Genomic DNA, 18,737 nt, shown 5'->3' on the forward strand with positions numbered 1-18,737 from the left:
AACGGTTTCCGGGTTTTAAAACCCGACGGCAAGCTGTAAAGACAGACCCCGAATCAGTTTAAATCTAACTTTTTTCTAATGTGTAAAAATACAAACTGATCTGATATCGGTGCATATTGGAGAGTTCATCCAACGTTATTCAGGCTTCTGCCAATGGCACTCTCATAATAAGTTATTAAAGATGCCGTAATAAAACAGGCAGTAGCCTGACTTTGACTATTTGATATATGTGTTTTACAATAGCCTAAATGAAAACAATGGATCTACATATTTTTCACCAGTGTTTATTTGTAAAAAGGCCTTATAAACTTGATTGTAATGATTTCACTGATTTGCCACGATTGGCTGATCTCAATATTTTCTCAGCAGTAGCAGAAATGCATAAAACAACATTATGTTACATTACATTGTTTTCAGTAACATTTCCCACTGCAGCCTATATGCCAATTGTAGCATTTGGAAATAGCCTATGCACTCGTCTACTCATGAATAGAGATAAAAACTAGGCAATGATCAGTTTGTAGGCTAGTATATGAGATTGTTGTTCTTCTCATGTATGTTGTTCAGGTCGGGCCGATGGGTTTGTCGCGATGCCGTGCCACGTCCCTGTTTGAAAGCACCAATGAGGACAGCACTCAGAAGAGAGGGGGTATATTCATTACGGACACCGTTAACAGGTGAAGAACCAAACGGAACCAAACAGGGGAAACAAGAGTTTCTATTGGACAAATGCAGGTAGGCCCTTCTCCGTTTCGTCCCGTTTGCTTCCGTTTAAGAAGCGCTATGCAACGGAATAGGCGTAATGAATACGCCCCATGCAGGTAGCTACCTGGGTCACGTGGTCCGCAGCGCACACAGGTAGGTGCATCACAAAAAGGGAACATTCAGCCATTACACTGCGATGAGGTGTGCCGGAGATTTTGCATAGATTATCAAGCAATCAAGAAGCCACTAAAAATATCTGGAGTTGCTGAGCACACCTTTGCGCATAGGTGTCTGGGTGTGGGTGGCTGGATTCTTTGGGTTCTATACTGTTCTGGGGGTGTAGCTATAGGTTATTTTCTATTACTTTGGGTGTAATTAGAGTAGTTTCTTTTTGTATTTATCCTGAAAATGACGGCTCAGGTAGACTACCTGGCGGTGTTGTTCACGACCACATCTGGGGCGAGCGGAGACCTCTTGGGTTCGGACGAGACGGAGCTCGAGCAGTTGGTGTGGCAGCTCGTGGACTTGAAGAACAAAAAGGTCATCTTTAAAATATTTTCCTTTCTTTATCAAGATAATAGGATAATGACTATTATTATTTTTTCAGGAGGAGCTAGATGAGGTAATCTATAGAAAGACAAAATATTCATTCAACATAACCAGATTGCTCTCTGCGTCAATGTGCCCTATTTGGTTTAAAATACACTACCTTTCTTCTGTTTATGAGGTCTAATGACAAAACTGATCATAAGTGTGCCATAAATCGGCTACTCCATTATGCATATTAAAGTGTGTTTTTTAAGTGTACACATTGTTATTTTAAATGTACAGAAGTGTGTGTGTTTTCTCTCTGGTCCAGTTGGGAAAGGTGAATGAGGTGTTAATAAGGCCTGAGCACTCGGACCTTACAGAAGATTGTCTGGGGGAGAGAGAGGACAGCGAGGAGTCTGTCTCTACAGTCACAGGCTTGGAGCACGCGATAAACCAGGTACAGACGGTATCTGTTGTCTCGTGATTTTTTATGAAATACATTTTTGAACTTATCATATTCTGCTTTACCATCCATTCCTCCTTCACTTGAAATCAGGGGCACCAATGCATTGATTGGAGTTTTATAACAATTGATTGTTTATTTAGGCCTTGATCCTGGGATATCTAATTATAATTGGCTAATAATGAATCATCGTTTTCGATCCCTATAGATTTGATGGCATTTCACTTGACAGCCTGAGGGATAGTTGTAAAAGTCCATTGAGTGATGAGGAGGTGTGGATCTTTAGAGCTTAGTAATGCAATGACCACCCAATTTGCATAATGAGGCTTATACAACTAGCAGCAATTAAAGTGCTTGTTCTCTGAAACCAAAAATATAAACCATACATAGACAAAAGACAATAGATAGACATACTCACACAAACATCGATGACATCACCTCACAAATCGTTTCCAGCCACTTGAAAGTAACAACAAGCCATTTAAATGGGACTTTATCACAAGCAGTAATTTGTAAGCCTATATTTGGATGTTTTTGTAAATATTTTGTCTTCATGGTAATACTTTCCATTAAGGTAGACTCAGTTTAAATAGTCTATAAACAGCATTAATAGGTTGTTTATTAGTCAGTAGGAAACAGTTATAACTCATTGGATGAAATTGTGTACTGTGGTCAACGTTATGGCGCTTGCTGAATAATGAGATTATAAATGGCTGCATTGTTATTCATCATCACCAGAATAATGATCACACTTTTAACCAATAAAATGTTAGTGGATTTTCAATATTACCAGTGAGTTGTTCTGTAATTGTTTATTACAGATGTATTATCTGATCTTGATTTAAAGAGTTTACATTGTAGCTGTTCTCTTCCTATGTTATGAATAGTTCCATCTGAGATTGACCAATGAGGTGAACAGCTTGGGCGCGGGCACGTCAGTGTGTGTGTGTACGGACGGGCAGCTCCACATTCGCCAGGTTCTCCACCCCGAAGCTGCGGGCAAGGTAAGGGTACAGGCTGGCAGGGCGGGGAGCACAATTACCTCCAGCAGAAGCGTATGGTGTTCACAGAACCAGAAAGAAATGTGTTATGTCAGCTCTTTTGTCAAGATCCTGCTCTACATGATGTTGAAATGGGAGGTTGTCTTGACATATTGTCTTGGCTTTGTTTGAACATGAACGCGCACACGCACACACACACACACACACACACACACACACACACACCGTTTTCCTATTACATCTTGAGTTCCCCCCCCCCCCCTCACATCTAGTATGATGTACAGACCCATGGGGAACCTAACTTTATTGACATGAGTAAATATGTAAATGAGGGTAGTAAACAGACAGCGTAGCTCCTGATACGACCCAACACCTAACAGCTGTCAATGGTAGGCTGCACAAATTCTCTTCCTCCTCTCTACTGTTCAATCAATAACAATATGGTCAGAACGTTTTTAAAGGAACATACTACAGTTTATTTGGTCCGTGCAAGACTCAAACTCTGGTGATCCAAGCACATGCCACATTCAGTTCCCCTGGGTTAATGTATGTGACTTTACCCACTGGGCACACACTGGTTGAATCAACGTTGTTTCCACATCATTTCAATAGAATTACGTTGAACCAACTTGGAATAGACGTTGAATTGACGTCTGTGCCCAGTTTGTAATGTCTGCAGTTGTCTTCCTCGGCAGAACCTGGCACTGCCAGAATGTTTCAACTCCTTTTTTGACCTGAGGAAAGAGTTCAGGAAGCACTTCCCCTCTGCAGACACCAAGAGCCTGGAGGTGCAGTACATGGCAGAATGTATCCTTACAACTGAGAGACACAGCAAAGACACTCCCAGCAAAGACACTCACAGCAATGACACTCACAGCAAAGACACTCACAGCAATGACACTCACAGCAAAGACACTCACAGCAAAGACACTCACAGCAATGACACTCACAGCAATGACACTCACAGCAAAGACACTCACAGCAAAGACACTCACAGCAAAGACACTCACAGCAAAGACACTCACAGCAAAGTGACTCACAGCAATTACACTCACAGCAATGACACTCACAGCAAAGACACTCACAGCAATGACACTTGGTTCATTTTACAGCTTTGCATGAACCCTGCTTCTGTAGTGTAGCTTCATGCCGTCAGTGCATGTGGGTGTGTGTGTGTGTGTGTGTGCTCGCTAACACGTGTGCGTGGTTGTGAGAGAGAGAGAGCACTAAAGTGTGTGTGATACTGACACACTCCCATGGGGGAGGTGTCTGCAGGCCTTAGGGTGTTGGCTGTGGGACTAGAGGTTTTGAAATGCAAATAGAGACACAATTGACGTGTCTCACTGTAGCTCCAAGAGGAACATGCTGTGTGTTGAGCCAACAGGACCAGCCCTACACACCTACCAGGAAGCAGGACTAACACACACACACATGCACACACACCATGCTTGCTCCTCTCCTGTAGTTTTCTCCTTGACCACGGTTTCCTCAGCTCTCAGTGTAACTGTGGAGCCAGTAGCCATATTGGAGCCGCCGACCGTACTGGATCCAACGGCTGTGTTGGATCCGACGGCCATGTTGTCACCGGTCACAGCAGCACTGCAGGTCCAGACCATGGCCAACATCGTTCTAGCCCTGCTATTGGAACCCTTATGTGAGTGACACACTAACTTACACAAACTCTGACTTTTCTCACAATGTTGTCGTTGTTGCTTATCTTTGACTTCTGCTCTGGTCTTCTGTTTGTTGTAGGTCACACATTCTCAAACCCAGAGAGAGTCACTGAGAAGTTTGAAAGTGGCACTTGGTAATTAGACTCGTTAAAATAGATTAGCAGTAAGGTAGATGATATGATACTATTCATTGGTGTTCTTACATAGTTGGATGGAGCAGGTGAGTGATTTGATGCTAACTGGTGTGTGTGTGTCTGTGTGTGTAGCAGTAAGATGGAGCGTGTGTGTGACAACACAGTGATCAGAGCGAGGGGGTTGCCGTGGCAGTCATCTGACCAGGACATCGCTCGCTTCTTCAGAGGACTCAACATGGCCAAGTATGTGTGTTCAGTGTCTAGTGGTGTGTTGTGTTTGACTCATTGCTGTTATGATGGTGTGTAGTGTATTGAAACTGTTTTAATAGCTGTAATGCTGTGTGTTGTCCAGAGGTGGTGCTGCGTTGTGTCTGAACGCCCAGGGTCGGAGGAACGGAGAGGCTATGGTCCGCTTCATCAGTGAAGAGCACAGAGACATGGCCCTGCAGAGACACAAACACCACATGGGCAACAGATACATAGAGGTCATCTGTTAATAACCTATTATCAACCTATTACTAACCCTAACCATCGATACATAGAGGTCATCTGTTAATAACATATTATCAACCTATTACTAACCCTAACCATCGATACATAGAGGTAATCTGTTAATAACCTATTACTAACCCTAACCAATGGTACATAGACATAACCTGTTAATAACCTATTACTAACCCTAACCATCAATACATAGAGGTCATCTGTTAATAACCTATTACTAACCCTAACCCTAACCAATGGTACATAGACATAACCTGTTAATAACCTATTACTAACCCTAACCAACGGTACATAGAGGTAACCTGTTAATAACCTATTACTAACCCTAACCAACTGTACACAGAGGTAACCTGTTAATAACCTATTATCAACCTATTACTAACCCTAAGCAACGGTACATAGAGGTGACCTGTTAATAACCTATTACTGACAAGAACCCTAACCAACAGTACATAGAGGTAACCTGTTAATAACCTATTACTAACCCTAACCAACGGTACATAGAGGTAACCTGTTAATAACCTATTATCAACCTTTTACTAATCCTAACCAACGGTACATAGAGGTAACCTGTTAATAACCTATAATCAACCTTTTACTAATCCTAACCAACGGTACATAGAGGTAACCTGTTAATAACCTAGAATCAACCTTTTACTAACCCTAACCCTAACCAACGGTACATAGAGGTGACCTGTTAATAACCTGTTATCAACCTTTTACTAACCCTACCACTAACCAACGATACATAGAGGTGACCTGTTAATAACCTATTATCAACCTTTTACTAACCCTACCACTAACCAACGATACATAGAGGTGACCTGTTAACAACCTATTATCAACCTTTTACTAACCCTACCACTAACCAACGATACATAGAGGTGACCTGTTAATAACCTATTATCAACCTTTTACTAACCCTAACCCTAACCAACGATACATAGAGGTGACCTGTTAATAACCTGTTATCAACCTTTTACTAACTCTATCTATGGTGTGGCTCAGATACTAACAACACCAGTATATAAGTAAACATAACCTGTAAATAACAGCTGGAGCACAAAGAGCAGGAGTTAATGCCATGTCTTTTCTGCTGCAGGTGTACAAGGCAACAGGAGAGGACTTCCTTAAGATAGCAGGCGGTACCTCCAGTGAGGTGGCGTTGTTTCTGTCTCGCGAGGACCAGGTGATTGTCAGGATGAGAGGTCTTCCCTTCACCGCCACACCTGACCAGGTGCTGGCCTTCTTCTCCCAGGGGGAGGGGCCTAAAGAGGCGTGTCCTGTCAGTGGTGACAAGGATGGCATCCTATTTGTGCGTTTCCCTGATGGAAGGCCGACAGGCGACGCCTTTGTCCTATTCGCCAGTGAGGAGCATGCTCAGTGCGCTCTCAGGAAGCACAAAGACATCCTGGGAAAGAGATACATTGAGCTGTTCAAGAGCACCGCCGCTGAGGTGCAACAGGTATGAAGAGGGGGAGGGTTTGTCTGTCTGTTAAGGTGTAACAGGTATGAAGAGGGGGAGGGTTTGTCTGTCTGTTAAGGTGTAACAGGTATGAAGAGGGGGAGGGTTTGTCTGTCTGTTAAGGTGTAACAGGTATGAAGAGGGGGAGGGTTTGTCTGTCTGTTAAGGTGTAACAGGTATGAAGAGGGGGAGGGTTTGTCTGTCTGTTAAGGTGTAACAGGTATGAAGAGGGGGAGGGTTTGTCTGTCTGTTAAGGTACAACAGGTATGAAGAGGGGGAGGGTTTGTCTGTCTGTTAAGGTGTAACAGGTATGAATTGGGGGAGGGTTTGTCTGTCTGTTAAGGTGTAACAGGTATGAAGAGAGGGAGGGTTTGTCTGTCTGTTAAGGTGCGACAGGTATGAAGAGGGGGAGGGTTTGTCTGTCTGTTAAGGTGTAACAGGTATGAAGAGGGGGAGGGTTTGTCTGTCTGTTAAGGTGTAACAGGTATGAAGAGGGGGAGGGTTTGTCTGTCTGTTAAGGTGTAACAGGTATGAAGAGGGGGAGGGTTTGTCTGTCTGTTAAGGTACAACAGGTATGAAGAGGGGGAGGGTTTGTCTGTCTGTTAAGGTACAACAGGTATGAAGAGGGGGAGGGTTTGTCTGTCTGTTAAGGTACAACAGGTATGAAGAGGGGGAGGGTTTGTCTGTCTGTTAAGGTGTAACAGGTATGAAGAGAGGGAGGGTTTGTCTGTCTGTTAAGGTGCGACAGGTATGAAGAGGGGGAGGGTTTGTCTGTCTGTTAAGGTGTAACAGGTATGAAGAGGGGGAGGGTTTGTCTGTCTGTTAAGGTGTAACAGGTATGAAGAGGGGGAGGGTTTGTCTGTCTGTTAAGGTGTAACAGGTATGAAGAGGGGGAGGGTTTGTCTGTCTGTTAAGGTGTAACAGGTATGAAGAGGGGGAGGGTTTGTCTGTCTGTTAAGGTGTAACAGGTATGAAGAGGGGGAGGGTTTGTCTGTCTGTTAAGGTGTAACAGGTATGAAGAGGGGGAGGGTTTGTCTGTCTGTTAAGGTGTAACAGGTATGAAGAGGGGGAGGGTTTGTCTGTCTGTTAAGGTGTAACAGGTATGAAGAGGGGGAGGGTTTGTCTGTCTGTTAAGGTGTAACAGGTATGAAGAGGGGGAGGGTTTGTCTGTCTGTTAAGGTGCAACAGGTATGAAGAGGGGGAGGGTTTGTCTGTCTGTTAAGGTGCGACAGGTATGAAGAGGGGGAGGGTTTGTCTGTCTGTTAAGGTGTAACAGGTATGAAGAGGGGGAGGGTTTGTCTGTCTGTTAAGGTGTAACAGGTATGAAGAGGGGGAGGGTTTGTCTGTCTGTTAAGGTGTAACAGGTATGAAGAGGGGGAGGGTTTGTCTGTCTGTTAAGGTGCAACAGGTATGAAGAGGGGGAGGGTTTGTCTGTCTGTTAAGGTACAACAGGTATGAAGAGGGGGAGGGTTTGTCTGTCTGTTAAGGTGTAACAGGTATGAAGAGGGGGAGGGTTTGTCTGTCTGTTAAGGTGCGACAGGTATGAAGAGGGGGAGGGTTTGTCTGTCTGTTAAGGTGTAACAGGTATGAAGAGGGGGAGGGTTTGTCTGTCTGTTAAGGTGCAACAGGTATGAAGAGGGGGAGGGTTTGTCTGTCTGTTAAGGTGCGACAGGTATGAAGAGGGGGAGGGTTTGTCTGACTGTTAAGGTGCGACAGGTATGTCTGTGTTTTGGGGGAAGGGTGTGTTTGTCTGTCTGCTAAGGTGCAACAGGTAGAAAGAGAGAGGGAGGGAGTGTGCGTGCATGTGTGTGTGTGTGTGTGTTGGTATAGTCCTGGTGGGGGTTTCTGTAGGAAACCTAAGCAGAAGATTTAAAGGTTTAAGGGTGTGACACAGAGCTTCAATAGAACACTGGCATTTACTCTAATTAACAACTGGATGAGCGAGTGTGTGTGTGTGTGTCTGTGTGTGGGTGTCTGTGAGTCTGTGTGTGTTTGTGGCTGTGTGTGTGTCTGTGGCTGCGTGTGTGTCTGGCTGTGTGTGTCTGTGTGCGTGTGTGTCTGTGCGTGCATGTGTGTGCGTGTGTGTGTTTGCTATCCTCCTCATCGCCTGGCGTTCTGGTTAATGGGAGGTTTGTTGAGTAAACACTTAAATGCTCTGGTCTGTGAAAGATTACCCTCCTAAAACACACACACACACACACACACACACACACACACACACACACACACACACACACACACACACACACACACACACACACACACACACACACACACACACACACACACACACACACACACACACACACACACACACACCTCACCTCACCTCACCTCACCTCTCATACTCTTAATAACCCTATTCATTGAAGCAGGTGTTTCAGCTCTCAGTGTAGTAACATTCCCATGCACTTAGACTCCTACACAGTACAGGTTTAAATGTTCTAGTGGTTTCAGACTCCTACACAGTACAGGTTTATATGTTCTAGTGGTTTCAGACTCCTACACAGTACAGGTTTATATGTTCTAGTGGTTTCAGACTCCTACACAGTACAGGTTTATATGTTATAGTGGTTTTAGACTCCTACACAGTACAGGTTTATATGTTATTGTGGTTTCAGACTCCTACACAGTACAGGTTTAAATGTTCTAGTGGTTTTAGACTCCTACACAGTACAGGTTTAAATGTTCTAGTGGTTTTAGACTCCTACACAGTACAGGTTTAAATGTTCTAGTGGTTTCAGACTCCTACACAGTACAGGTTTATATGTTCTAGTGGTTTCAGACTCCTACACAGTACAGGTTTAAATGTTCTAGTGGTTTCAGACTCCTACACAATACAGGTTTAAATGTTCTAGTGGTTTTAGACTCCTACACAGTACAGGTTTATATGTTCTAGTGGTTTTAGACTCCTACACAGTACAGGTTTATATGTTCTAGTGGTTTTAGACTCCTACACAGTACAGGTTTATATGTTCTAGTGGTTTTAGACTCCTACACAGTACAGGTTTATATGTTCTAGTAGTTTCAGACTCCTACACAGTACAGGTTTAAATGTTCTAGTGGTTTCAGACTCCTACACAGTACAGGTTTATATGTTATAGTGGTTTTAGACTCCTACACAGTACAGGTTTAAATGTTCTAGTGGTTTCAGACTCCTACACAGTACAGGTTTATATGTTCTAGTGGTTTTAGACTCCTACACAGTACAGATTTATATGTTCTAGTGGTTTCAGACTCCTACACAGTACAGGTTTAAATGTTCTAGTGGTTTTAGACTCCTACACAGTACAGGTTTATATGTTCTAGTGGTTTCAGACTCCTACACAGTACAGGTTTAAATGTTCTAGTGGTTTCAGACTCCTACACAGTACAGGTTTATATGTTATAGTGGTTTCAGACTCCTACACAGTACAGGTTTATATGTTCTAGTGGTTTTAGACTCCTACACAGTACAAATCAAATCAAATATATTTATATAGCCCTTCGTACATCAGCTGATATCTCAAAGTGCTGTACAGAAACCCAGCCTAAAACCCCAAACAGCAAGCAATGCAGGTGTAGAAGCATGGTGGCTAGGAAAAACTCCCTAGAAAGGCCAAAACCTAGGAAGAAACCTAGAGAGGAACCAGGCTATGTGGGGTGGCCAGTCCTCTTCTGGCTGTGCCGGGTGGAGATTATAACAGAACATGGCCAAGATGTTCAAATGTTCATAAATGACCAGCATGGTCAAATAATAATAATCACAGGCAGAACAGTTGAAACTGGAGCAGCAGCACGGCCAGGTGGACTGGGGACAACAAGGAGTCATCATGTCAGGTAGTCCTGAGGCATGGTCCTAAGGCTCAGGTCCTCCGAGAGAGAGAAAGAAAGAGAGAAAGAGAGAATTAGAGAGAGCATACTTAAATTCACACAGGACACCGGATAGGACAGGAGAAGTACTCCAGATATAACAAACCCTAGCCCCCCGACACATAAACTACTGCAGCATAAATACTGGAGGCTGAGACAGGAGTACAGGTTTATATGTTCTAGTGGTTTTGGACTCCTACACAGTACAGGTTTAAATGTTCTAGTGGTTTCAGACTCCTACACAGTACAGGTTTAAATGTTCTAGTGGTTTTAGACTCCTACACAGTACAGGTTTAAATGTTCTAGTGGTTTCAGACTCCTACACAGTACAGGTTTATATGTTCTAGTGGTTTTAGATGTCTGAAGGTGAGAGGTCAAGAGGTCAGAGTTCAGTGGTAGTGAGTGACCCTGAGGGGGCTGGGTTACAGTTTTTCTCCAGGACGGTAAACATTGTGATATCCTGTTGGCAACCAGCCAGATCTCTACTGTCAACACACAAACACACACACACACCTTTTCAATACAGACACACACACATCTACACACACTTAATCGGAATACCCCTGCCAGATTAAAACCAGGAACTCCAGAGAGAATATGCTTGTTTATGTGTGTATGTTTTTGCTGAACCAGCACTTATAACCATCTAACCGTATAACTCTCTCTGTGTGTGTAGGTGTTGAACAGGTACACGTCAGCCCCTCTGATCCCCGTGGCTCCAGCCCCCCTGGTGTCAATGTTGCCCTCTGTGTCTCTGTTGCCCTCTCCTGGTGGTGTGAGGGACTGCCTCAGGCTGAGGGGGCTGCCCTACACCGCAACCATAGAGGACATACTGGCCTTCCTAGGAGAATACACACACGACATCAGACCACACGGAGTACACATGGTGGTCAACCAACAGGTACACACTATATAAGCCTGCCCACGCACACACACACACACACACACACACACACACACACACACACACACACACACACACACACACACACACACACACACACACACACACACACACACACACACACACACACACACACACTATGCATACTGATATTAAAGTTACCCTGCTTTGTGTGTGTATCTCCATAGGGTCGTCCGTCAGGGGACTGTTTCATCCAGATGCGTTCAGCGGAGCGGGCTTTCTCTGCCTCCCAGCGGGTCCACAAGCAGGTGATGTCTGGTCCGGGCCAGGCTGGCAAGCGAGGGGTTAACAGCCGCTATGTGGAGGTGTTCCCCTGTAGCGCTGAAGAGATGGGTCTGGTGTTGATGGGAGGCTCCCTCTCACACACACACATTCACACACACACCCGGACCAGGAGTGGGACAGGGCTCAGCCCGCCGCCATGTAAGTCCAGACGTAAGTGCTGCTGGGAGCTGGGCGCTTCGGGACCGCAGGGTAGGTGGGCTGCCACAGACCAGGGGGCAGGAAAGGGTGAGGGGATAGAGGTCAGAGGTTAAATCTTGCCCCCTGTCTTCTTTTCTGTCTGGGTTCTCTCTGATCTAGAACTCTGGGAGGGTAGGAGCGTCTGACCTGACCAGAGGGGTAGGAACCTGGGGTGTGAGTGTGTGTGTGAGTGTTTGTGTGTGTTACCCCTTGTGGTTTGGGAAAATTCTGTGTGATTTTGGTGAATTTGCATGCAGGGAGAAATCTGTAGTTCTCTGACTGTTCAATGAAAACATCTTCTTCACACACTCTGATTAAAAACAGTGTGTTCCAATGGTTTATGTGTGCTTGGCATGTGTGAGGCCTCTTTCCCAATTCCAAATGGATCCCAATGTACTGGAAGTATTGGATAGGTGTGCAAGCAATATTACAAAAGTGACTTGAAGGTAGGGACTCAGGATTGATTTAGGATTGGGCTTGAGTCTTCAAGTCGGGGTGTGTCCAATCATTTGGGCTGTGGGAGAGGTGGGTGGAGCTGAGCACTGGTGTGTAGTGATGGTGGTGTCTAGTCATTGAGCTCTGGTGTGTAGTGATGGTGATGTCTAGTCATTGAGCTCTGGTGTGTAGTGATGGTGGTGTCTAGTCATTGAGCTCTGGTGTGTAGTGATGGTGGTGTCTAGTCATTGAGCTCTGGTGTGTAGTGATGGAGATGTCTAGTCATTGAGCTCTGGTGTGTAGTGATGGAGATGTCTAGTCATTGAGCTCTGGTGTATAGTGATGGTGGTGTCTAGTCATTGAGCTCTGGTGTGTAGTGATGGTGGTGTCTAGTCATTAAGCGCTGGTGTGTAGTGATGGTGGTGTCTAGTCATTGAGCTCTGGTGTGTAGTGATGGAGATGTCTAGTCATTGAGCTCTGGTGTGTATTGATGGTGGTGTCTAGTCATTGAGCTCTGGTGTGTAGTGATGGTGATGTCTAGTCATTGAGCTCTGGTGTGTAGTGATGGTGGTGTCTAGTCATTGAGCTCTGGTGTGTAGTGATGGTGGTGTCTAGTCATTGAGCTCTGGTGTGTAGTGATGGTGGTGTCTAGTCATTGAGCTCTGGTGTGTAGTGATGGAGATGTCTAGTCATTGAGCTCTGGTGTGTAGTGATGGTGGTGTCTAGTCATTGAGCTCTGGTGTGTAGTGATGGTGATGTCTAGTCATTGAGCTCTGGTGTGTAGTGATGGTGGTGTCTAGTCATTGAGCTCTGGTGTGTAGTGATGGTGGTGTCTAGTCATTGAACTCTGGTGTGTAGTGATGGTGGTGTCTAGTCATTGAGCTCTGGTGTGTAGTGATGGAGATGTCTAGTCATTGAGCTCTGGTGTGTAGTGATGGAGATGTCTAGTCATTGAGCTCTGGTGTGTAGTGATGGATATGTCTAGTCATTGAGCTCTGGTGTGTAGTGATGGGGATGTCTAGTCATTGAGCTCTGGTGTGTAGTGATGGAGATGTCTAGTCATTGAGCTCTGGTGTGTAGTGATGGTGGTGTCTAGTCATTGAGCTCTGGTGTGTAGTGATGGAGATGTCTAGTCATTGAGCTCTGGTGTGTAGTGATGGTGGTGTCTAGTCATTGAGCTCTGGTGTGTAGTGATGGTGATGTCTAGTCATTGAGCTCTGGTGTGTAGTGATGGTGGTGTCTAGTCATTGAGCTCTGGTGTGTAGTGATGGTGGTGTCTAGTCATTGAGCTCTGGTGTGTAGTGATGGTGGTGTCTAGTAATTGAGCTCTGGTGTGTAGTGATGGTGATGTCTAGTCATTGAGCTCTGGTGTGTAGTGATGGTGGTGTCTAGTCATTGAGCTCTGGTGTGTAGTGATGGTGGTGTCTAGTCATTGAGCTCTGGTGTGTAGTGATGGTGGTGTCTAGTCATTGAGCTCTGGTGTGTAGTGATGGAGATGTCTAGTCATTGAGCTCTGGTGTGTAGTGATGGATATGTCTAGTCATTGAGCTCTGGTGTGTAGTGATGGGGATGTCTAGTCATTGAGCTCTGGTGTGTAGTGATGGAGATGTCTAGTCATTGAGCTCTGGTGTGTAGTGATGGTGGTGTCTAGTCATTGAGCTCTGGTGTGTAGTGATGGAGATGTCTAGTCATTGAGCTCTGGTGTGTAGTGATGGTGGTGTCTAGTCATTGAGCTCTGGTGTGTAGTCCCGTGTAGCTCAGTTGGTAGAGCATGGCACTTGCAATTCCAGGGTTGTGGGTTTTGATTCCGACCGGGGACCAGTATGGAAATGTGTGCACTCAACTCTCTGGATGAGAGCATCTGCTAAATGACTCAAATGTAAAACAGTCATGGTGATATAATAGTGAGGTCATTAGTGGGGTCAGGAGTCAAGCCCAAACACACGTCTGTAGAAACTAAAGGTGTTCATTGAGGAGGGTCGTTGTTGCAGAAGCCTCTCCTAGAAATAAACTACGACCGGACCATGTCACATTGCCATTGTAGACGACTGGGAAGCACACTGTAGTCTGCTTACAGCAGCCATCTTTAGAGGGGACCAGGGGATCTGTAGTTCTCTGTGTGCCGTGTTGGGCATGTGTCCTTTCCGTGTCCTTGCCTTGGCGTGTTGTCTAACTACCCCCCCACCCCCAATCCCCCCTCCCCAGGTCTGTCTCCTCCCTCCTACTCCTTCCCACCCATCCCTTCCATCATGCCGGCTGAGGCTGCCGGCCTCTTCCCTCCCATTGGGCAGGTGCTGCTGAGTCCCCGCCCCCTAGGACCTGGACACGCCTACTACCCAGCTAGCACTCAGCTCTACATGAACTACACTGCATACTATCCCAGGTAAGGACTATTACGGGTTGTGGGGAAGGACATACACGAGGGTAGTTAATGATGTCAGTGCCCCAGATAAGAACTGTTAGCCCCATTAACCATCCAGTCATATACTGTAAGTGGCTTGGGGGCTGGGAGGGAGGGGACATACACAAGGGTAGTTAATGACTGAACAGTAGTGTGGTATCAGAAGGAAGAGCAAACAGCACTAAGACCACAATGACCTTTCTCTCCTCCCCCCTCCTCCTCCCCTCCCCCTCAGCATTGAAGTTCATTTGGATGTGATATCCCTGACGGAAAAACCACATGGAGTTCACATGTGAACACGTGACGTTTTCCAAAAGCACGTTTTCATGTGATCTTATATGAAGTTAATGTGACAACATGTAAAGCAATATGTGATAACATGTAAAGCAATATGTGATAACATGAAACTACAAGTGAAAACACATTTTCACTTGATTTTCCTCTCTTCTCCCTCCCTCTCTCTCTCCTCTCTTCTCCCTCTCTCTCTCTCCTCTCTTCTCCCTCTCTCCTCTTCTCCCTCTCTCTCTCTCCTCTCTTCTCCCTCTCTCTCTCCTCTCTTCTCCCTCTCTCTCTCTCCTCTCTTCTCCCTCTCTCTCTCTCCTCTCTTCTCCCTCTCTCCTCTTCTCCCTCTCTCTCTCTCCTCTCTTCTCCCTCTCTCTCTTCTCTCTTCTCCCTCTCTCTCTCTCTCCTCTCTTCTCCCTCTCTCTCTCTCTCTCTCTCCCTCTCTCTCTCCTCTCTTCTCCCTCTCTCTCTCCTCTCTTCTCCCTCTCTCGCTCTCTCTCCTCTCTTCTCCCTCTCTCTCTCTCCTCTCTTCTCCCTCCCTCTCTCTCCTCTCTTCTCCCTCTCTCTCTCTCTCTCCTCTCTTCTCCCTCTCTCTCTCTCCCTCTCTCTCTCTCTCTCTCTCTCTCCTCTCTTCTCCCTCTCTCTCTCTTCTCCCTCTCTCTCTCCTCTCTTCTCCCTCTCTCTCTCTCCTCTCCCTCTCTCTCTCCTCTCTTCTCCCTCTCTCTCCTCTCTTCTCCCTCTCTCTCCTCGCACTCGCTTCTCCCTCTCTCTCCTCTCTTCTCACTCTCTTCTCCCTCTCTCTCCTCTCTTCTCCCTCTCTCTCTCCTCTCTTCGCACTCTCTTCTCCCTGTCTCTCCTCACCCTCTCTCTCCTCCTCTCTCTCCCCTCTTCTCACTCTCTCTCTCCTCTCTTCTCACCCTCTCTCTCTCCTCCCCTCTTCTCCCCCTCCCCCTCCCCAGTCCCCCAGGTTCTCCCAACACTATAGGTTACTACCCCTCCCCCACCCCTCTGCCCTCCCCTGGGGGAGTGGTCCGTATGCATGGCCTTGCCTATAAAGAACTGCTCAACACCATTCCGGGATACCAGGTAAACAGTGTGTGTGTGTGTGTGTGTGTGTGTGTGCGCGCGCACTTGGACGTGTTTAACTATACTTGTGGGGAAGAGAAGTCCCCACAAGAATAGTACACAAACATGTTGTTAGTCACCACAAGGTGAAACACTATTTCTAGGTTTATGGTTAAGGTTGGAATTAGTTTTAGGGTTAGAATTAGGTTTAGGTTTAGGGGCTAGGGTTAGTTTTAGGGTTATGGGTTAGGTTTTGGCGTTAAGGTTAGGATAGGATAGGTTTAGGGGTTAGGAACAATAGGATTGTGAATGAGACTGAATTGTGTGTCCCCACACGGTTAGATATACAAGACTGTGTGTACGTTCATGTGTGTTAGAGAAAGTGTGTGTGTGTGCAATGTGACCGGTATAGTATGTGTTGCCGTGTCCTCTCATGTCTCACGGTCGATCCAAAGCAAGTATTCAAATCTGCTAATGGAGGAGTGTACTATACTGTCAGGTAGCCACTGTGTTTGCCTGGAGGCTATCAAACAAGTTAGTCAGGTCTACCCTCCCTGTTCTGTTCCCTCCCTCACAAACACCCACAGGCATTCTGTTGGGTGGATCTCCACTGCCTGCATAGACTTGATTTACAAGAGGCTGCTCCTCACTGATACACTAGGAAATAGCCAGTGAGTTCAGCCTGTGCTAATGAACACTAGTTTGGAAGTTGATGTGATACTATATACTGTAGATAAATCAGCAGTAATCATCTTGTAAAGGCTGACTCTTCTGAACACACAGCCCAGCCCAGTCTGTCTCTGTCTCAGTCCCCTGTGTCTCTGTCCCCCTCAACACTATAGTACGCTACTGAGGATGGCCTTGTGCACGCTCATGCTAACATGCACGATCACGATCCCTCCCGGACCCTGCTCACGCAGCCCAAAGAGTGGGTGTGTTTTTAAGGGGTGTGTCCTAGGCAGGCGGAAGGTAAGGATTGGCTGACAGGGTCATGGGGCGTGTTTCTCCTTTCCTTCATCTCCAGGACGACGTGGTTGTGGGTGTGGTTTGAGATTCCGGGTTACTAGGGGGTCACGGGGTAGAGTCTAGCTAGGGGGGATTGCAATGCCCCAAACCACACTGTAAAAAAAGATGATGTTTCCACCAGAGAAGGTTGTGTTGATCGGGACACAGAGTAGATGTTCCCCCCTCAACCACTGGTCCAGGATCAGATGTCTTCTACCCCCTGATGGTTCACATTTGGATTGTGTGTGTGTGGGGGGGGTAACCTGATCCTAGATCTGTGGCAACCAGCTGCAATAGGATTGTGAGTTTGTTAAACAACATATCTGTTTAGAAAAATCACAATCCTATTCCAGCTGATTTCCTTCTTGACATCTATATTTTTACAGTGCAGATCAGATTAAGCCACAAACCCAAGGATCAGATTATCCCACACATCAAATCCTATCCTCAGATATAGGATCAGATGTTTATTTAATTTAACTAGGTAAGTCAGTTAAGAACAAATTCTTATTTACAATGATGGCCAAGGAACAGTGGGTTAACCACCTTGTTCAGGGGCAGAACGACAGATTTTTACCTTGTCAGCTCGGGGATTCGACCTAGCAACCATTTTGGTTACTGGCCCAACGCTCTAACCACATTCTCTGGTGGAACCTAGAACCGTCCGTACCTGTTCTATATGGTCAATTTCTACCTGGTGCTGTCTGACTCAGCCCTTCCAAGGTGTGTTCCCGTTTCCTCCCTGGGGCGCTGTAGTGTGCTAGATAGTGTTATCACTGCTGTACTAGTGTCAGGTGGGGAGGTGGTGGACTAGGTGATGGAATCCTCTGGTGCTGGGACAAGGAAACCTTCAAACCACATAGACTCCTTTCCTTGTACTGACGTTTTCTCTCTTTTCACTTCCTCTCTTTATCTTCCTCACCCTCTCTCCCTGCCTCTCTCCCTGCCTCTCTCTTTTCACTTCCTCTCTCTATCTTCCTCACCCTCTCTCCCTGCCTCTCTCCCTGCCTCTCTCTTTTCGCTTCCTCTCTTTATCTTCCTCACCCTCTCTCCCTGCCTCTCTCTTTTCACTTCCTCTTTTTATCTTCCTCACCCTCTCTCCCTGCCTCTCTCCCTGCCTCTCTCTTTTCGCTTCCTCTCTTTATCTTCCTCACCCTCTCTCCCTGCCTCTCTCCCTGCCTCTCTCTTTTCGCTTCCTCACCCTCTCTCCCTGCCTCTCTCCCTGCCTCTCTCTTTTCGCTTCCTCTCTTTATCTTCCTCACCCTCTCTCCCTGCCTCTCTCCCTGCCTCTCTCTTTTCACTTCCTCTCTCTATCTTCCTCACCCTCTCTCCCTGCCTCTCTCCCTGCCTCTCTTTTCACTTCCTCTCTCTATCTTCCTCACCCTCTCTCCCTGCCTCTCTCCCTGCCTCTCTCCCTGCCTCTCTCTTTTCACTTCCTCTCTTTATCTTCCTCACCCTCTCTCCCTCTCTCTGTAGAGTCCTATGGAGGCATTGCCTGTACTGAGCAGTATGATTGGTCAGTCCAGCAGCGGTGATGCTCTGATGCCCTTCCCCCCTCTCCTGACCAAGCAGGGAGGGCACTACCTGGACCTAAACATGCTGTAGAAGGCTCAAAGATCCACACACTGACACTCACTACCCACACACTATACCAGGGGTGTCAAACTCATTTTACCCCAAGGGCCACATTGGGGTTTCACCCAGATCTGGAGGGCCACAGTGAAAAGTGGTTATATTTCCTTTTTTTTTTTAAATATAAGACATGGCTCTCTATATTAAACTGTGCCGAAAGTTTGACACTCCACCACAATATCACACATATGCGCGCATGCAC

General features: G+C 46.2%; 1 protein-coding gene across 1 annotated transcript; it reads left to right on the forward strand.

Moving 5' to 3' along the window:
• Window positions 1-902: 902 nt before the first annotated feature.
• LOC139387781 (epithelial splicing regulatory protein 1-like) lies at window positions 903-18,737 on the forward strand. The gene is made up of 15 exons (XM_071134022.1): window positions 903-1,245; window positions 1,565-1,693; window positions 2,587-2,703; window positions 3,396-3,507; window positions 4,193-4,354; window positions 4,453-4,507; window positions 4,640-4,750; window positions 4,860-4,992; window positions 6,114-6,476; window positions 11,005-11,229; window positions 11,421-11,688; window positions 14,356-14,533; window positions 15,793-15,919; window positions 16,741-16,830; window positions 18,380-18,737. Exons 1-15 carry the CDS (start codon window positions 1,114-1,116, stop codon window positions 18,506-18,508), a joined length of 2,331 nt encoding a protein of 776 aa, XP_070990123.1. The 5' UTR covers window positions 903-1,113; the 3' UTR covers window positions 18,509-18,737.

The sequence above is a fragment of the Oncorhynchus clarkii genome, chromosome 3 (genome assembly GCF_045791955.1).
Source record: "Oncorhynchus clarkii lewisi isolate Uvic-CL-2024 chromosome 3, UVic_Ocla_1.0, whole genome shotgun sequence".
Taxonomy (NCBI): Eukaryota; Metazoa; Chordata; class Actinopteri; order Salmoniformes; family Salmonidae; genus Oncorhynchus; species Oncorhynchus clarkii.